At 40.5% G+C, this 16,338-nt stretch overlaps 1 protein-coding gene across 14 annotated transcripts in view; it reads left to right on the plus strand.

Moving 5' to 3' along the window:
• The window catches only part of APBB2 (amyloid beta precursor protein binding family B member 2), a 179,423-nt gene that overhangs the window by 134,439 nt on the left and 28,646 nt on the right, over window positions 1-16,338 (plus strand). For 13 of the 14 annotated variants that reach the window (XM_027731626.2, XM_027731624.2, XM_027731628.2 and 10 more), the window contains one exon: window positions 2,085-2,212. In XM_027731626.2, the coding sequence (XP_027587427.1) occupies window positions 2,085-2,212 (128 nt within the window). Of the gene's footprint in view, window positions 1-2,084; window positions 2,213-15,949; window positions 16,268-16,338 lie in introns of those variants that run through there. The other variant, XM_027731640.2, reaches the window with a different exon arrangement.

The raw sequence follows: 16,338 nt of genomic DNA on the forward strand, positions 1-16,338 counted from the left end.
ATGCGTTCTTGCCATTGACCTGTATACCTCAGCCTGTAACACTTCTGGGTCATGTGCTGGCATTGACCCTCTCTTCCCTCTGTTTACTTTCTCTGCATGGCTCTTCCCTTTCCTCATCTCAAACCGTGAGATCTCAGCAGCTCTTCAGCAGTCTGAGACATTAAAGCCTATGCTCAAGCTCCCAGTCTGTCTAAATAATGTCTTTTTGCCCTATGCAGTGTTTCCATCTCTAAAATAGCTTTTGTATAATAAGGCTACAAAAATTAGCAAAATATATTGTTTCTGGTTGTGGACAAGCTGTCCCTTGAGCATTACAAGGATAATTTCCTGTAACTTATGTTGCTTATCTGCCCATTCTCCAATTTTTTTCCAGCTAATTTGGTTTCAGTTTCATTACTCTAATCCCAGTATATTTTGCATGATGAACAAATTTTACATTCTTGTAATAATTTCCTTTTGGAACAAATATTTAAGTAGAAAATGGATCCAAAAAGCAATCTTTGTGACACTTGGCAGCATTCTTCACACAATTTATTTACTGCTTTTGACCTCCAAGCAAATTTTTCCCACTTTTTCTTTGTGATGACTCTGTTTTCTCTTTGGTTTCCTTCATCATCCTGGTCTGTCTGGTGTCATCCTGGCTTTTGTGTTTTATTTCCCATGTTTCTTTTTCTCTATGTCGCTAGCAGCTCAGTGCTGCTGATTTGCCCCATTTTTGTGCATGACTATCACAGCTACATCTGTTTCTGCTTCTCTAGGAGCAGCCTATATATACAGCCTTGCATCTCTACCACAGCTGTACTTTTTCCCATCAGGCAATATATTCTTGTGTTGGCATCACATATACCAGGTGTCCCCTATCTCTCCCACATCCCTCTTGGCACTTGCACTGCCAGCTCTGTGTCACAGCTCCTCTTTGATTCACTGTTAGGAGATCTGGGGTTGGGAAGGAGGTGGGCAGTGCCTGCCCCATGCTGCCTAGCCTACAAACTGTGGCAGAAGGCTCCCAGAGTGACATGAATTTATTTCTTAGCCAGACACAAAATTAAACATCATTGAGACTTGAGCCACTGTAACCAAGCGAGAAGAGGGTTTCTGTGTCGCTGAGGTGAAGGAAAAGATTGGTTTTGAAACATTTGTCAGTAGAGAGTCAGATCCTTTCCATTCTTTCTGTTCATTTATAGATTCTGGTACAATAGAGAGGAAACAAATTACTCTATGTTTAGCTCACAGGTTCCACCTTCTTCTTCTGATTGGCAGGAGCTTGTCTTAACTCTCGACAATAGGTCCGGGATCACTTCTGTGGGATCTCATGGTCTGCAGAGTATGTGAACGGCCTCCAAGAAGAGGTGTATTACATGTGATAGGACAGGCAGCAGACCTATTACAAATGCTAGCAATAGGGGGAAGATTAGCATTTGTGAATTAGCATCAAAAGGAAAATTGTCTCTAAATTTGTTTTCTGTAAGGGGAAAAAGCATTATCCTTGTTCTTACATGCCAAAGAGTTAGGGAGAAATCCTGGCTCCAGGATTCTGCAATCACTAGCAGAATTCACAGTCTGGTCTTAATGCTAGGTTTTCCCCTTTAATCATTCTTCAAAGAGTATTTTGTAAATCCTTTGACACATACAAATTGCTGTCTCTTCCCATAATCCATTGGTAAAGTTTATGGAAACAAAACACTTTGAAAGAAGGAACTCTGCCTCATGGGTACAGGTTTTGATATAAGCTTTTGCTGTTGAGACAGACCGTGACCTCTCATGTATTTGGAAGAATTTACTGAAGAAAAGATGAACACAGAATCTGTTGAAGAACTCAATAGCTTGGGCTTGAATGAGTTGCATTTAAAATACATCAAAGCCTTTTGTGATTGGCATTGTTTAAACATGTAGTAGAAAGAAAGTGTCTTACATCTTTTTCACACTGGAAGTATATGAACTAGTTTTCAGTTGCTCTTGGAACAAACCAAAACTTTGAGTAAACTAAGAGGAAGCAAGTCTGAACAGCACAGGCATAGCACCTTGAGCCCAGTCGGTTTGAGAGGGGGATGTACTGTGTAACTGTACTTTGTCTGGAGTTGCAGGGCAAAGACATGTACCTTATACTGGAAAATGACATGCTGAACCTGATTGATCCCATGGACCGCACAGTTCTGCACTCGCAGCCCATTGTGAGCATCAGAGTCTGGGGTGTGGGCCGTGACAATGGTCGGTAAGTCTTCACTCTCCTTATCCCTCGTGACTTGGTGCTATTTTGGTCTACTGATACAGAGTACATATAAGTGTGTTCTGGGGCTATGGGAAGGTGGGTAAATTCTTATTTTCTTGCTAGTGTTACTTTTTAAACTCTGCTTTTCATAGTGTATCACTTATATGCTGCTTTGCTAAACCCATATTCAACAAACCTTTCAGATTAATTTAGCCAGGTGCATAAAACTGCATACACAACATCGTTTTGTTTCAGATACATGTAATACTTTTCAGTATAAAACCATGTTTTAAAATATGTCCTATAGTATGTTTCTCCTGGCTATATGAAAGCAGTTCTTCCTGCTTGTCCAAGTTAAATGTGCCACCTATGCTCTGATTGTATGCATGTGTTGCCACTTTCTTGAGATATTTGATTTGATGGAGAAAAAAGTTGGATTGAGGAAAAAATAATGGTTTTAAGCCATTACCATTACTTCTAGCTCTTGATGGAAGAAAATTCCCAGGGGTCTTGCAGAATACTAAGATTTGTCCATGAAATGTGGCTTGCCTGGGAGCTGAAGTTTTTCCTTTCTGTAGGGAACAACCAGGAGTATGTGCTAAAGGCCTTCCTGCCCTGGAGGCAGTCTTTCCTTAGTTTTCCTTCCTGACAGGTGTTCTTTTGGTAACATCCTTCTTTGTCAGGTAACATCGCTGTGGGAACAGGGTTGTGAAAGTGACTGACTTGGAGCAGGAGAGCGAGCTGTCTCCCTGTCCCACTTGGAATTTTGACCTAGCAAAAACATTGCCATTCACATGGAATAAGTCCAGGATCTTAGGACACTACCCATCCTGACACATGGGTAGTAGGGATTGAGTAACACTTAACAAGCTGCTGCTGTTTATGTCCATGTTTGATTAGGGCCTAGTGGTCTTCTATGATGGAGTGACTGTATCAGTGGACTAAGGAAGTGTTACAGGTGTCATTTATCTGGAATTCTGTAAAGCCTTTGACATGGTCCCCCACAACATCCTTCCCTCTAAATTGCAGAGAGATGGATTTGATGAGTGGACTGTTAGATGGATAACAAATTGGCTGGACAGTCACACCCAGAGGGTAGTGGTCAACAGCACAGAGTCCTGATGGACATCAGTGACAAGTGGTGTCTCTCAGAGGTCCCTGTTGGGATCAGTATTATTTAATGTCTTCATTAATGACATAGATGAAGTGATCGAGTGCACCTTAAGCGAATTTGCAGGTGACCCCAAGCTGAGTGGTGCTGTTGACACACCTGAAGGACAGGATGCCATCCAGAGAGACCTGGACAAGCTCGAGAAGTGGGCCCATGGGAATCTCATGAGTTTTAACAAGACCAAGTGCAAGGTGCTGCACCTGGGTCAGGGCAACCCGCAGTATATACAGGTTGGGGGATGAACAGATCAAGATCAGCCCTGCCAAGGAGGACTTGGGAATGCTGGTGGATGAGAGGCTGGATGTGACCCGGCAATGTGCACTTGCAGCCCTGAAAGCCAGTTGTATCCTAGGCTGCAATCAAAAGCAGCGTGGCCAGCAGGGCGAGGGAGGTGATTCTGCCAATGTACTCTGCTCTGCTGAGACCCCACCTGGAGTGCTGCATCCAGCTCTGGCTCCCCAGCACAGGAGGAACATCAGCCTGTTGGAGTGAGTTCAAGTTGATTAGAGGGATGGAGCACCTCTCCTATGAGGAAAGGCTGAGATAATTGGGATTGTTCAGCCTGGAGAAGAGAAGGCTTAGGGGTGACCTAACTGCGACCTTCCAGTACCTGAAGAGAGCTTAGAGGAAAGATGGGGCAAGATTATTTACAAGAGCATGTAGTGACAGGACATGGGGGAATGGTGTCAAACTGAAGGAGAGTAGGTTTAGATCAGATCTTAGGAAGAAATTCTTTACTGTGAGAGTAGTGAGGTGCTGGAACAGGTTGCCCAGAGAAGTTATGGATGCCCCATCCCAGGAAGTGTTTAAGGCCAGGTTGGATGGAGCTCTGAGCAACCTGATCTAGTTGAAGGTATCCCTGTCCAAGGCAGGGGAGGTTAGAACATGGTGATCTTTGAGGTTCCTTCAAACCCAGAGGGCATTTTATGATTCTGTGATTATCAAGATATTTGCAGTAGCAGGCGGGGTTTTTTTGTCTCCGACTTCGGATGGGAAATGTCATTTCAAACCTCAGAAATCTTTCCCAGTAAAAGATTTTCTGAAGCTTCTATAATCCTCCTCAAAGTTTCTGATTATCAATGGCTAAATTTCCAAGAGGAAGGGTGACTCTTTCTAATTTTTTTATTTTTATAAATGACTGATGGTTGGAGGGGGCAGGTTATAACTGGTTTTTAACTGATCCAGATTTTTGAGAGATCTAAAAGGGAGAAATCCAGTTTGAAATGCTGCAAAGTAGAAAGGTTTTAACTTATGAATAAACCATTAGAGTGCTTTGTTTGCATTAGAAAATGGTTGCATTGCACATTTCCCTTCAAGTCAGATTTTGTAGTGGCTTGCTAGTTCGGTCAAAAAATAAATAGAGCATCTTAAGGGGCACCTAAATCTGATGCAGCTTTACAGACTAAAGGAAGCAGCTTTAATTTTCATTCATTTTTTTTTTAAGCATTTACAGTTCTTTTTCCAAATACTTACATTTCTTTGAAAAATAAAATAATTCCATTATGTTGTTTATAAAATAAGATAATGGGTCATATTTCCTCAGACTGGGTACCTACCTCTCCTAAGAACAGAACTGGTCATAGAATCATAAATGTTTTAAGGGAACATTTAAGAGAAATATGCCTTTTGCTACCAAGTGACACCAATAATGTTGTTAGCTTTTGGTAAATGTATCTGGAGTTGGGAGGCAATAGCAGACTCTTCTAGATGAATATAAGCCCTATCAGTAGGGCAGGAGTTGTTGGGAAAGATCACGTGTGGACCTCATTTTGTCTGCTCTGACCTACAGATCTGTCATGATATCCCACAGCATTTACCAAAAACTATGTACTGGGCACAGGAAATAGCATCTCTGATCCCACTCCTGCCCATTTACATGCCGTATCTGGGGGCCAAAGATGAATTCCAGTTCTGCTGAGACTTCTGCAAAAACTCATATCTCTATTAAGAAAAAAAAATACTCAGTTATGGCATATGTGGGAGAAGTACAGATCCAATTTAAAAAATACAAGCAACAACAACCCCTCAAACAAATCTAGTTCTACCTTTTGGTCATAAAAAGTAGAAGCTTTCTCAACTGTTTTCCTGAAAAGATGTTGGTTTTGCGACACTGACAACACAGAGAACCTGGAAGAGCAAATAAACTAACCTTTTTTCATGTTTCTACTGTCAGTATTGGGAGTGGGCCTTTCTGTGTTCAAACATTTCTTGTTTCAAGAGAATATGATTTTTCTAGATTGATTACTGTAAGTAACAACAAGAAATAGTTTATTGAAGTTTATTATATATTGTGTTTATGTATTAAACACGCAATCAAAACTAGCCTTAATATTTCATTTGCTGGCACAATAATGTTCTTAGCCACTTTTGTTGGAATCTATTTTTTTTTTCATAAGATTGATTTCAGAGCTTTCCTATTCTTAGCCCTTTGTAATCATCTTGATAGGTGCTTCTACAGAAATATTGTGTCCAGAATGACTTTCAGGACTGGAGCCCACCCTTTTTGAAATGTAATTTGTTCAATATTTTATTGACACATTTTAAAAAATAAGACTGCAGGAAAAGCATTGTAGCCATTATTTGTAAGTAAACTCAGACTGCAGATGATGTTAAATAGCAGAAGATCCAAAGGACAAGCAGAAAGAACAAACTTATGACTGAATAATCAGATGTACAATGTGTTTTGGGCATAGAGATGTTTAGTCTAGGAAACATGTTTTGAAAGGTAGCATAAACGATGTAGCGCTTGCTGAAAAAGCACTAATGCAAGAAAAAAGCGTTTGGTGACAGGAGAACACGAGCTGAGAAAAACATATTGTTGAGCTGGAAATTGCACTGCATCTCTTTTCATGTATATATTAGCAAACAGTCCTTGGGCTCATCCTGGTAAAATCACCTGTTGCTACTGAGGTGAGAAATACCACAGCCATTCACTGACTGCAAAAGCAACTTTCCCTGATTATGAGTTTGCCATCATCAGAAAAAAAGTGAGGGGATCACATTGCTGCTTTGGTGGATTAAGCATCCACAAAGTTAGTGACATCCCAGTTTCTGGGATGAAGGTCTTCCAGAAGTTGTTGCACTTGACTTTTGTTAATTAGCTATATCTTCTAGTCCAGGAACCTGTATAAAAAACATATTGGATTTGTTGTGAAAGGTAGTGTTTCAATTTTAAAATATTGTAGAAATGTGTATTTCCAGGCCCTCCTTTTAACTCTCTTTTGCTTGTACTAATTTATTTGGGTAGTTTTTGCTTTGGAAGATGAAGAGGTTTTCTAATGACACCTGACCAGATGATTTTCTAAGCTATGCCATAATGAAAGATTGATGAAATACAGAGATCTGCTGATGAAAGTTTAATCTGAGGATGTGTCTTCTAGCTCATCTCAGGCAGAAACATCTTCCAGGAGACTGTATTCACTCTCTCCATACATTACATTAATATCCTGATCTCTAGTTTCTTATTTAACAATCCTCTGATAAGCAAAGGCTTCATAATTTTGTTAACTTGGGTTGTGTGGTGACTTTTTGTTTCGAAAGGTAACATCCCTTGTTTTCCATTAATCAGTTGGTAAAATGTTTGATTTTAAGAAAGGCTGGAGCACCTTCAAAAAATCAGGAACAAAAGCAGGTTCCCACAAATTAGTGGTTATACATGTATATATGTGTACTCTGTGAGCTCCTATGTTTGATACATATATATGGACATTAAAGGAAAATAAATGTACTCTGTATGTGCAACCTTTTGGAAGACTTAGTTTCTTAGTTGATATTTTGTGATTTTTAAAAGTAAAAGCCACTATGCTGCTGTACTGAAAAGAGAGCCATGATGATTCAGTTAGTATTGTTTGTAAATAAGAAAAGTCCTTACAGTTGCATAAATGGTTTTATTTCAAGGTCAATGAGGTAATTGTCACGTGGAAGTGTCACAGGTGTATCAGTGAATAATTGTCAGTGCTGTGTTTGCTTCTTAACAAGCCACACCTGCCGTGTTTTTTAACTCGTGGTTAAAAGCATGTTTATGGCCTCAGTCTATTGAAGCTAAAAGGGTTGTTCTTTTCACTTGCAAGCTGCAGGACTATACATAAATCATTCCTCAGGTTTTGTCTCTCCTTGAGTGCTGGTGCATGTCCTTTGCCTTCTGAGCTGCTCACTAACAAGGAAGAGAGAAAAGGTAACAGCCCATCAATTTTGTAAGAGTTTCTGTTAGCACATTTACCTGAATCCTCCTATATCTGCATTGCTCTTCCACCAATCCAAAGCCTGCCTCAAGTTTTATAATTGACTGAAAGATCGCAGTTTCTTCTCTCCTGGTGTCTTCATACAACAGCAGTATATCCAGCTGAAATGTTCTGTGGTTAGCTGGCCAGGAGGGCTGCTGGTAGATTCAGGAGACCAGCTTTGATGGGACTGAGTATGGAACTAGTTGCTGGATGGTGCAGGCACCTTGAATGTTAAACAAATCACGTAGCACATGTCTGTTCATCCACTAGCTTTGTCACCACATAGAGCAAATTTGTTTCTGCTGTACAGTTTTTGTGTTTTCCTGACAGGCTGAGGAGGGAGCCTGGTTGCTTTTGGTTCTTAATTGCTGGAAGAGGCACATTCTCTGCTGTTAGGGTTTTCTGACCACAGGCACTTTGACTGGACAATGTGAATGTTTTGTGCTCCCTCCTCTGTCCTAATAATGCCCATTTTGTCAGGTGGGGGTGATCGGGATCCCTTCATCTGTGTGGATGTCCATTGCCCTTCTCTGAACTGCTGTTGTTTTTCTGCTGCCTAGACACTGGAATTAAATGAAGTTGGGATTCAAAAAGGGGAGAAAGGCAGAGAAGGCAACTGGATTGAGGAAAGTAGAACAATGGACAACCAGAGACAAGGCTTGAGCTGCCTCAGAAGGGGAGAGCAGACAAATAAATGGATAGATGCCCCAGGTCAGATGGATGTAACCCTGTAAGGCTGGAAGAGAAGAAAGTCCTAATAACAAAACAAACCACTCTGTTATCTCAGGAGCTGTTAGGACAAGAGAAAACTATTGGAGTGATATAAGTGAGGAAAATGGGACAAATCTGTGGAAAATGAGGAATAAATTATATGAAATGATGGCTCAAATTCCTCAGGATATGGCAAATTAAAAGTAGAATTCTCTCTTGCTGTTTCAACAGCTTAATAAAAATGGCCAGATTTCAGAGGTGTTTAACACCTGCACTGTCCACTGACTTAAGTAGGATCTCTGTATATGCAGTGTATTTGAAAATCAAATGTCTAAATTCAGATTTAGGAACCTTTCTGTAGATCCAGAAATGGAAATTTTCACTTGAACAACAGTGCTACAACAGGTTAAATATTTTCTTTTTAGTTTTGAGTGTGTGTCACACTAAGAGGGGTAGGGACAAGTCTGACTGAGAACTGGTTTGTTAGAGGACAGAACAGGGGTGAGTGGGGAGTGTGGAAGCTGTGCTGCATGTTGAGTGCCCATCTCATGTCACCCTGTATTTCCCAGCTGAGACTGTGTACTTAGAGATATTACCTGGCTTGAACTCCTGTACTTGTCTTATCACGTGGACATGAGACTTCAGGAGGGATACCTGGCCTTAGTTAGACAATTAAAAGCTAAGAGAAATAAAGAGAATAAATACAAGTTTAGTGTGGTTGGGATATCCTTTTGTGTTTGTAATCTATCATTCTTTTCAGAAAATATTTTGTATACAAGCAACACAACAGGCTTCAGTGATGCATTGTGGCTTGTAGCTACATCGTTCAGGGAGGTGTTTTAAGATCTTCCTGGATTGCCCTCCTTTTGAGGTGATGATTGAATGTGCTCTGAGATTGAGTCTTTCTCCAGTTCCATGAAAAAAGCTTATCAAACTGCACAAGATAATGAATAATAAACTTTCCCTTCTGCATTAGAAACATGGTCAAGAAAAGCAGAAAATAAAATAAATTAAAACTCAAATGGTGTTTGCACCTGCTCTTCTGAAAAGATAACACCCTTCAAAGAATGTGTAATTTCAGCTGCACTCTTCAGTCTCTGAAACACCATTAATCAATATTGCCTATTCCCTTCGGTCCCCGTAACCTTGAAATAAGGACAAAACATACTGTGAGGAATCAGGTAAATGGGGCATAGGTGAAAGATTACTCTGGAGGAAAAGGATTTTACTGGCTTTCCTGACCTATATTTTTAGCTGGGTTTTTTTTACAATTATCATTTGCTTTCTCCTCTTCCTTAAGCTAATTGCATCTGAATATCCCTTTCTATGTCTTGGAAGCATTTTTCCTTCTCACTAAGAAATACCTTAAGTGATTGTTTATACAAAACTTCCCATTTATATCCATAAGTCCTGACATCATTGTTTGGAAGTGCAGTGTGTTCTAGGAGGGGGTAATGAAACAATCCAGCTGTGAAAAGGGAAATCCAGTCAAGCTTACAGAATCAATGTATTTTCAAGCAAATACAGTGAAGTGGATGCAAAAAAGCTGCGTGTGTGCATTCATATTTTGATTCATTAGACTGGTTTATTTTAGCTTTGGGATTTAACATGAAAGAGACGGTAGAGTGGAGATGTACTGAAATAGGCTGGTATTAACTTTTCATGTTTGCATGAGTGTTTTACTCCTGATATCAGGAGAACTTGTGACATGCCTACGTATTTGTAGACCACTGGATGCCTTTTGGCATGTGGTATATGCAGTAGTAAAACAAGGTACAAATTTTGTCCTGTGTCGCTCTCTAAGCACAGTCACAAACTTGGCTAACTGTGCTTATATAATAATTTGGGATATGCCTCTAAAATATATGAGGATGCTCTTGCTATCAATTTACCACTTCAGTTATTTAAATGTCATATCTGCCTGTGGATGCTTTTCCACGTTTGCTATTAGCTCATTGCAATTCAAATATTTATGTGCAGTGCATTTTTATGTAAATCACAGCATATACTGTCTTATCCATTCCATGTATTTAGAAAGTGTTTTCACTTCAGGCTTTTAATTTGGAGAATGGTATGTTGGCTTCTTTCCTAACAGTGGCTCCACCAGGGAAAAGGGCCTTTGTTTGTCAGTGGTATTCAGAACAATTTGGCCTCTGGCAATGGAGGTAGATTGCCTGTTGAAGTCTCTTTGATATGTGCAGATTGATTAGCAAAAACTTAAACACTAATTTGAGCAAACTAAAAGATTTTTTTCAACAGATAATTCAAGTGTCTTAAACATTTAGGGCTTTAGTTGCTGACTGACTTGTTTCTGTATTTAGAAACTTACATTAACATCTGTATTTTTTTTAAAGAAATTTGTGCTTAATGACATTGAAAAGTCTGTGTGCATTACTTCTTTTTTTGTGATGGTCATCTTCACACAAATACTATTCATCTTAATACCATAAAGATAATTTGAATTTATAATTTGAATGATGCATTAAACATAGAACTTAATTATCTCTAGAATTTCAATATTTTACTGCCTGAAGTTCCCCTCTCCCCACTTTGATTAATTTCAAAGTTGGCTGATGTATGCTTGTGCCCCCTGAGTTGGACCAAATTCCCCTTGTAATTGATAGGAAGTTTTTTATTGGCTTCAGCATGAGTTGAGTTAATCCATAACTTATAGAGATGGACCTGGAAAACCTGAATACTGCTCAGCAAAATCAGTGTAGTACCTCTGTGAGTGTCAGGATGGTATAAATGTTATTTCTTTAGCAGGGCTAGGGTGGTTCTTGTATGAGAACAAAATAGCAGGTGGAAAAGTAAGGAGCCTACTGTGACTCTTAGAAGAGCATGAAAGAGTTAGAGGTCTGCAAGGTGGCTGGCTTCAGTATTTGTCCTGGTATTCTCCTGATCCTGTATTTAACATCAGTGAAGTAAGCACATTTTTCCACTTCGGACAAGAACCTGTGAAAGTGAGCTTGCCTGTGTTCTGGGGTACCTGTTAGTGACGTGTGGCAATGTTTGTAATGATGCTGTATTTGTCAACAGGATGTAGCAAAAGGAATTGTAGATTACTTACAAAATTATTTTTCAGTAGCTCAGACTGAAGGGTGCACCTGGGTCCTTATGACCTGTCCTGTGCAATTACAGTCTCAGAGCAGTTAAGGTCATTCTTTTGGCGAGCTGATCACAGGTGTAGTTCAGTTTGCCAAGGGTGTATTGAACTGCTTTTGCTTTCTAGTTGTGTATCATCAGTCTTTCTTCATTAAGAAATTTATTTTCTGCCAGTTCCTTTTTGCAGTGCCTGATAAATCTAAAGACACTTTGCATGTGTATCTCCGACAACGTAGATACACATTTAAGATTAAAAGTACCCACATTCACAAGAAAATAGACACACTAAGGAAGACTCTTTTCTTTCCTAATTTTTGGGGGACAGTTATGTGTATTTATTTAGGAAAATAGCTTTTCATCTCTGGTTTTGCTCAGCTACCATCAGGAACATAATGAGATGAATTAGAGAAAGCAAACTTGCCCTCCATTTATGAAGTACACACATGGCTTCAAGGGCCTTAATGTAAAAAAACAAAGCTCTTCTGGAATATTGCCAATCCAGGCATTCATAAATGACATATTCATTTTGTCACTTTGGAGCCTTTAGGATTCAAGGTAGTATTTCAAATTTTCTTCATCCATCAGTGGATGTTAGAAACTTGTTTCTAACAAGTTGTTAGATGTGTATGGAGATGCTCACATACCTGTCTGAATCCAGGATTTAAACTTTATTAAATGTTTCCTCACTTGTCTCTCACCTTTTCTCCTCTCTTTTTGAAAATAATAGGAAATTTCAGGTAAATTAGAAGATAGGCACTGCTGGTACTGCTTGTTAATTTGTGATGAAAGTAGATTATGGGAGATTTTAAGCTTCTAGGTTGTTAAAGACTAAACAAAATTTTTGTGCTGAGATTTGCTAGAAGGACTAGTTTTTTGTTTCCTGGAAATGTCAAAAAGTTTTGCTTCAGGGATAGTATGGGTGCCTCAGAATAGCAGAAGGCAAGACTACCTTGAGAAACATTTGTTTCTGTAGGGCAGAAGTGGAGCTTTCGATGCTGCAGATGCATGAACTGGGATGCAAACCTGCTTCTACTTTTACCTCAAGTTAGGACTACAAGTCCGTAGTTGTGAGCCAGCAGTGTGAGTGCAGCAGCTAGGACTGACTACCCTCTGCACATGCAAAAGTACACTCTTGTCCTCACAACGTGAATGTGTTGCTATAATATAATTTTCCTTTTGTTCAAGCTAAAGCAAACTGCAATCTGAACCCAAGTTCTGTACCCACAAACTCGTTTTCTTTTTTCCTCAAAATTATATGTATGTGAAACCCTTGGATCTAGACCTTGCACATGCTCAGGGTAAGTATAAGGATCTCAGACACTGATAGTGTTTTTGTTTCTTCAGCCCAGCCACAGCTCTCCTGGTATTACCCAGGCTTGGTATTTCACTCTGAGGGAAACAGCTTCTGGCCATGCAATAGGAATAACTGTTCAGTTTGGGGAGAACACAATCCCACCCCTGTGTCTAGAGTGTAAGCTAATTTCATTTACTCAGGTGCCCTGCTGTTCACTGGCAGTTTAACCAGAGAATTGGGCACGTCATTGCTGCTGAGTGCTTGGAGATCTGCCTGGATTCTTTACAGTGTTAAATACTGATTCCCTCATTATGAGCTTGGCTGAACCTCATCCCCAGTGAGGAACACAGCAACTTGGGAACATAGAACCCAGCTATGGACCCATGAGAGGGCAGCACGTAATAGCTGGGAGAGGCTGGAGCAACACAGGTGGTATTTATACACCAGGCATGTTCCAAAACACCCCTGCTGCCTTGATTTGGCACTTTTGGCAGCGCAGAAATTGAATTTGTCAGGTCTTCATGAGCTGAGAGCTCTCCTGGGCAGTTTTCACCTTGCCAAGGCTGGCTGCTCCTGCTGTTTTTGTCAGTGTAAGTTTGATCCACTGCTTGCTGCAAGCTTATTTCTTTTGCAGCCTGTAGGTAAATTGCAGTACTAAGATCCTTACTGTGTAGGGATTTGGCTGCAAGTTCACAGCACTGGCTGGCAGTGGGAAATGGGACTTGGTGTGGTGTTTGTGCTGGAAATTTTTTTCACAGTGTTTCTGGTAGCAGTTGTTGCTGGGGAGAGCCTGTCAGCCAAGCTTGGCAGCCAGCGCCAAGTGCTGTGACTTCCATGGCTGGTCTCAGAGCTTACTGATGATTATTCTTTACAACACAGTTCATGAAAGAAGATTTCTATGTGAGTTTCATTTTCAGAATATAGATATTTGGCCAAGTAAACTGGAAGAAATCAGAAATCAGACACCACCACCCCCCAAATCTTATACCTTAAAATTGAAATTCATGTTTGAATTCACATTTTTGGGTGTGACTGAGAATTGGTAAAGCTAAGTTTTGCCAGAAAAACAAATGTGAGGCGCAATTGTAGTTACTAAGCAAATTGTGTATGCACGAATGGGAAGATATTTGGCCCAGATTGTTTTTCATTTTCAGAAACTGCCTGCTGGCCAAGCCCTGGGAGATTTTTCTATTTCTGATGGCAGAGGTAAATCTGTTGCCCTTTTCATACTTAGCAATTAGAAGCAACAAACTTGGAGGAACAGAGGGTGAGGGGCAAGGGAAGCTGAAATGCTGAAACCAGGGCAAGATATTTCTCGAAACTACAGAGCCAGCATGTTTGTATCCAGTCATGTCATTACTGAAAGGCACACAGGCGGTAAGTATGGCATCTAACACAAAACATTAAAACCAACACAGGATTAGAATTTAGTCCCAGTTTACTTACTGGATAGCCAGCTAAAAACTTGAAGACTGGAATGTAGTTTTAATTTTTTTTTTTTTACAGGTTTCCAAGGTTCTGCTGAATCTCTTTTCCTCTCTTTGTACTGAAGAGAGGATCAGGGAAGAGCAGTTCTCTCCCACAACCTGTTCCAGCATATTAAAATGGCAAAGTCTGGGTTCTCTCTTTAGAAGCCTTTTAAGTAGAAGTCTGACTTTGTTCTCACAAGTGCTGTTGTTTGGCCAGCTGGAAGGCTACCATATCCTGTTGTATGCTACTTGCCAAGAGTAGAAGAGGAGAACAGCAATGGAGAAGGTTGTTGTAATAGTTATCAGATTAATTCTGTCCCCATTTTCAAATTTAAACAAGTTACATTGAATGCATATTGGAATCTGGATTAAAAATGTAATGAATGTGTATTTTAATTCATTAACCAGTTTCAGGTGCCACTTTGTCCATAAAAATGGCCCTTTTTCTCCCCACAAGTGAATTCCAGATTTGTTTCAAGACTTTTGAGAAGTTACTTGTACAGTGCAAAAATTATTACGTGGCCTTGAACTCTCTAGCACTGGGCATTCAGCACTGTCAGAACTGTTTTATCTTAGGCAGCATTAACAGATTTGTTTATTAAATTCCTGCCTGTTACTCCCTGGAAATCAGCGGAAAGCTTTTGGGGTGGCAGAGGTTGTTGCTTGAGCTTAACTGGTCCTGCCAAACCTTGTTGATGATACACGGGAAGGAAGGAATCTCACTTGGCTCTGAGGGTATGTTTAGGTGGTGGAAAAACATCCTGCTTCTCATGCATCTGTGTGGCTTAAAGAAGTGACTGCCAGAAAATTGTCTTTAACTGCTTTTCACCTTCTCGGCTCTGCTGGTGGAAATATCCATGGTCACATTCCCTGCTCTGCTTTCACTCATGTTGAGCTCCGATAATTTAAAGAGACTGGTTGGTGGGCATTTGCCATGGTGGCTCATTTTCCTTGAGGACAGGTGTGATCCCACAGACAGCTCTTTTGGCACATTTGAAGGAGCAAGTCCCTTGCATGGGGAAGAGTGACCCATGTCCTTGTGACATTGCAGTTGTTCCTTGGTCACAGTTTGCCTTTTCCCAGTGTTCCTTGCATCCAGGAGGAGTGATGTGCAATCCTGAAAGTAGCTGTGAAAGCCAAATGCCCCGGATGGGATTTAAGCCCCGCCACATTTTAAGTGCAGTTCCTGCAGAAGCAGCTCTTTGTTGCTGGTTGAGCACATTTGATGGGGAGTTTTGCCGGATAAAAACTGGAGCTCCAGGACCATCGTGTTTACTGTCACCTTTAGTGCAAGCAACACTCCTAAATTGGATTTACTGTTACTGCATGTGCCAGTTCTGTAAAATCAAATTATTCAATGTGTTTGTTTTTACAGCTCAAGGATAAATCTCACTTCTAGCATAAACAGATGTAAATTCATTGAAGTAAATGCAGTTGTACTTTTGTCTGAATTTATGGATTTAGCTGTAAATCTTTGTTGCCTTTTTTTAAAGATACTTTCTCTGTTGCGTTCAGTACAGAACCATATTGTGAATGCCTTGCAGAGTTTTGAAAAATTGGGAGTAGAAGACTCCCTGTGCATTTCAACTTTCTGCAAAAAATTGCTTCTGTCACAAAAGATTAGTCTTGGAAGTTTACAGGCTAGAAACACAATGTGTAGCAGTGAAGATTTGTTAAAGGGGGAGGAGAGGCACCTCTTCTGCGTGTCAGAGCGTGGAGAGCGCGGGGATGTAAAAGGGTTGGGAAGGGAGGAAACGACACGCGGCTGACAGAGGAGCGGTGCCTTCCAGGGAGAAGCACCCACTCACTCACAGCTGGAGCCGGCAAACACAAGCATGCACAGTCCGTGAGGAGAGTGGGAGCTGACATGATGTGTTTCAACTCGATGCAAAATGAATGAGCTGCTGTTCTCGGGGGTATTCGGCCCCCGTTGTTGAAGTACAAGTACACGGCTGCATCAAGTGCACTTTGCATCATCTGATGCCTAGATACACGCTAACAGAGACGGGGACCAGTCAGAGCATTGAGTTGGGTGTTTGTGTATGACGTGCTTGGCATTTAATTCCTGTTTGCTGCAACAAAAAGGTAAGAAACTTAAAAAGTGACGAGAAAAAAACCTCAGCCCTCCCTCCCCACCCTCCATCCCCCAGACAGCA

This window comes from Pipra filicauda, unplaced genomic scaffold (genome assembly GCF_003945595.2).
Source record: "Pipra filicauda isolate LSUMZ 115617 unplaced genomic scaffold, ASM394559v2 scaffold38_size3968069_pilon, whole genome shotgun sequence".
In the NCBI taxonomy this organism is placed as follows: domain Eukaryota; kingdom Metazoa; phylum Chordata; class Aves; order Passeriformes; family Pipridae; genus Pipra; species Pipra filicauda.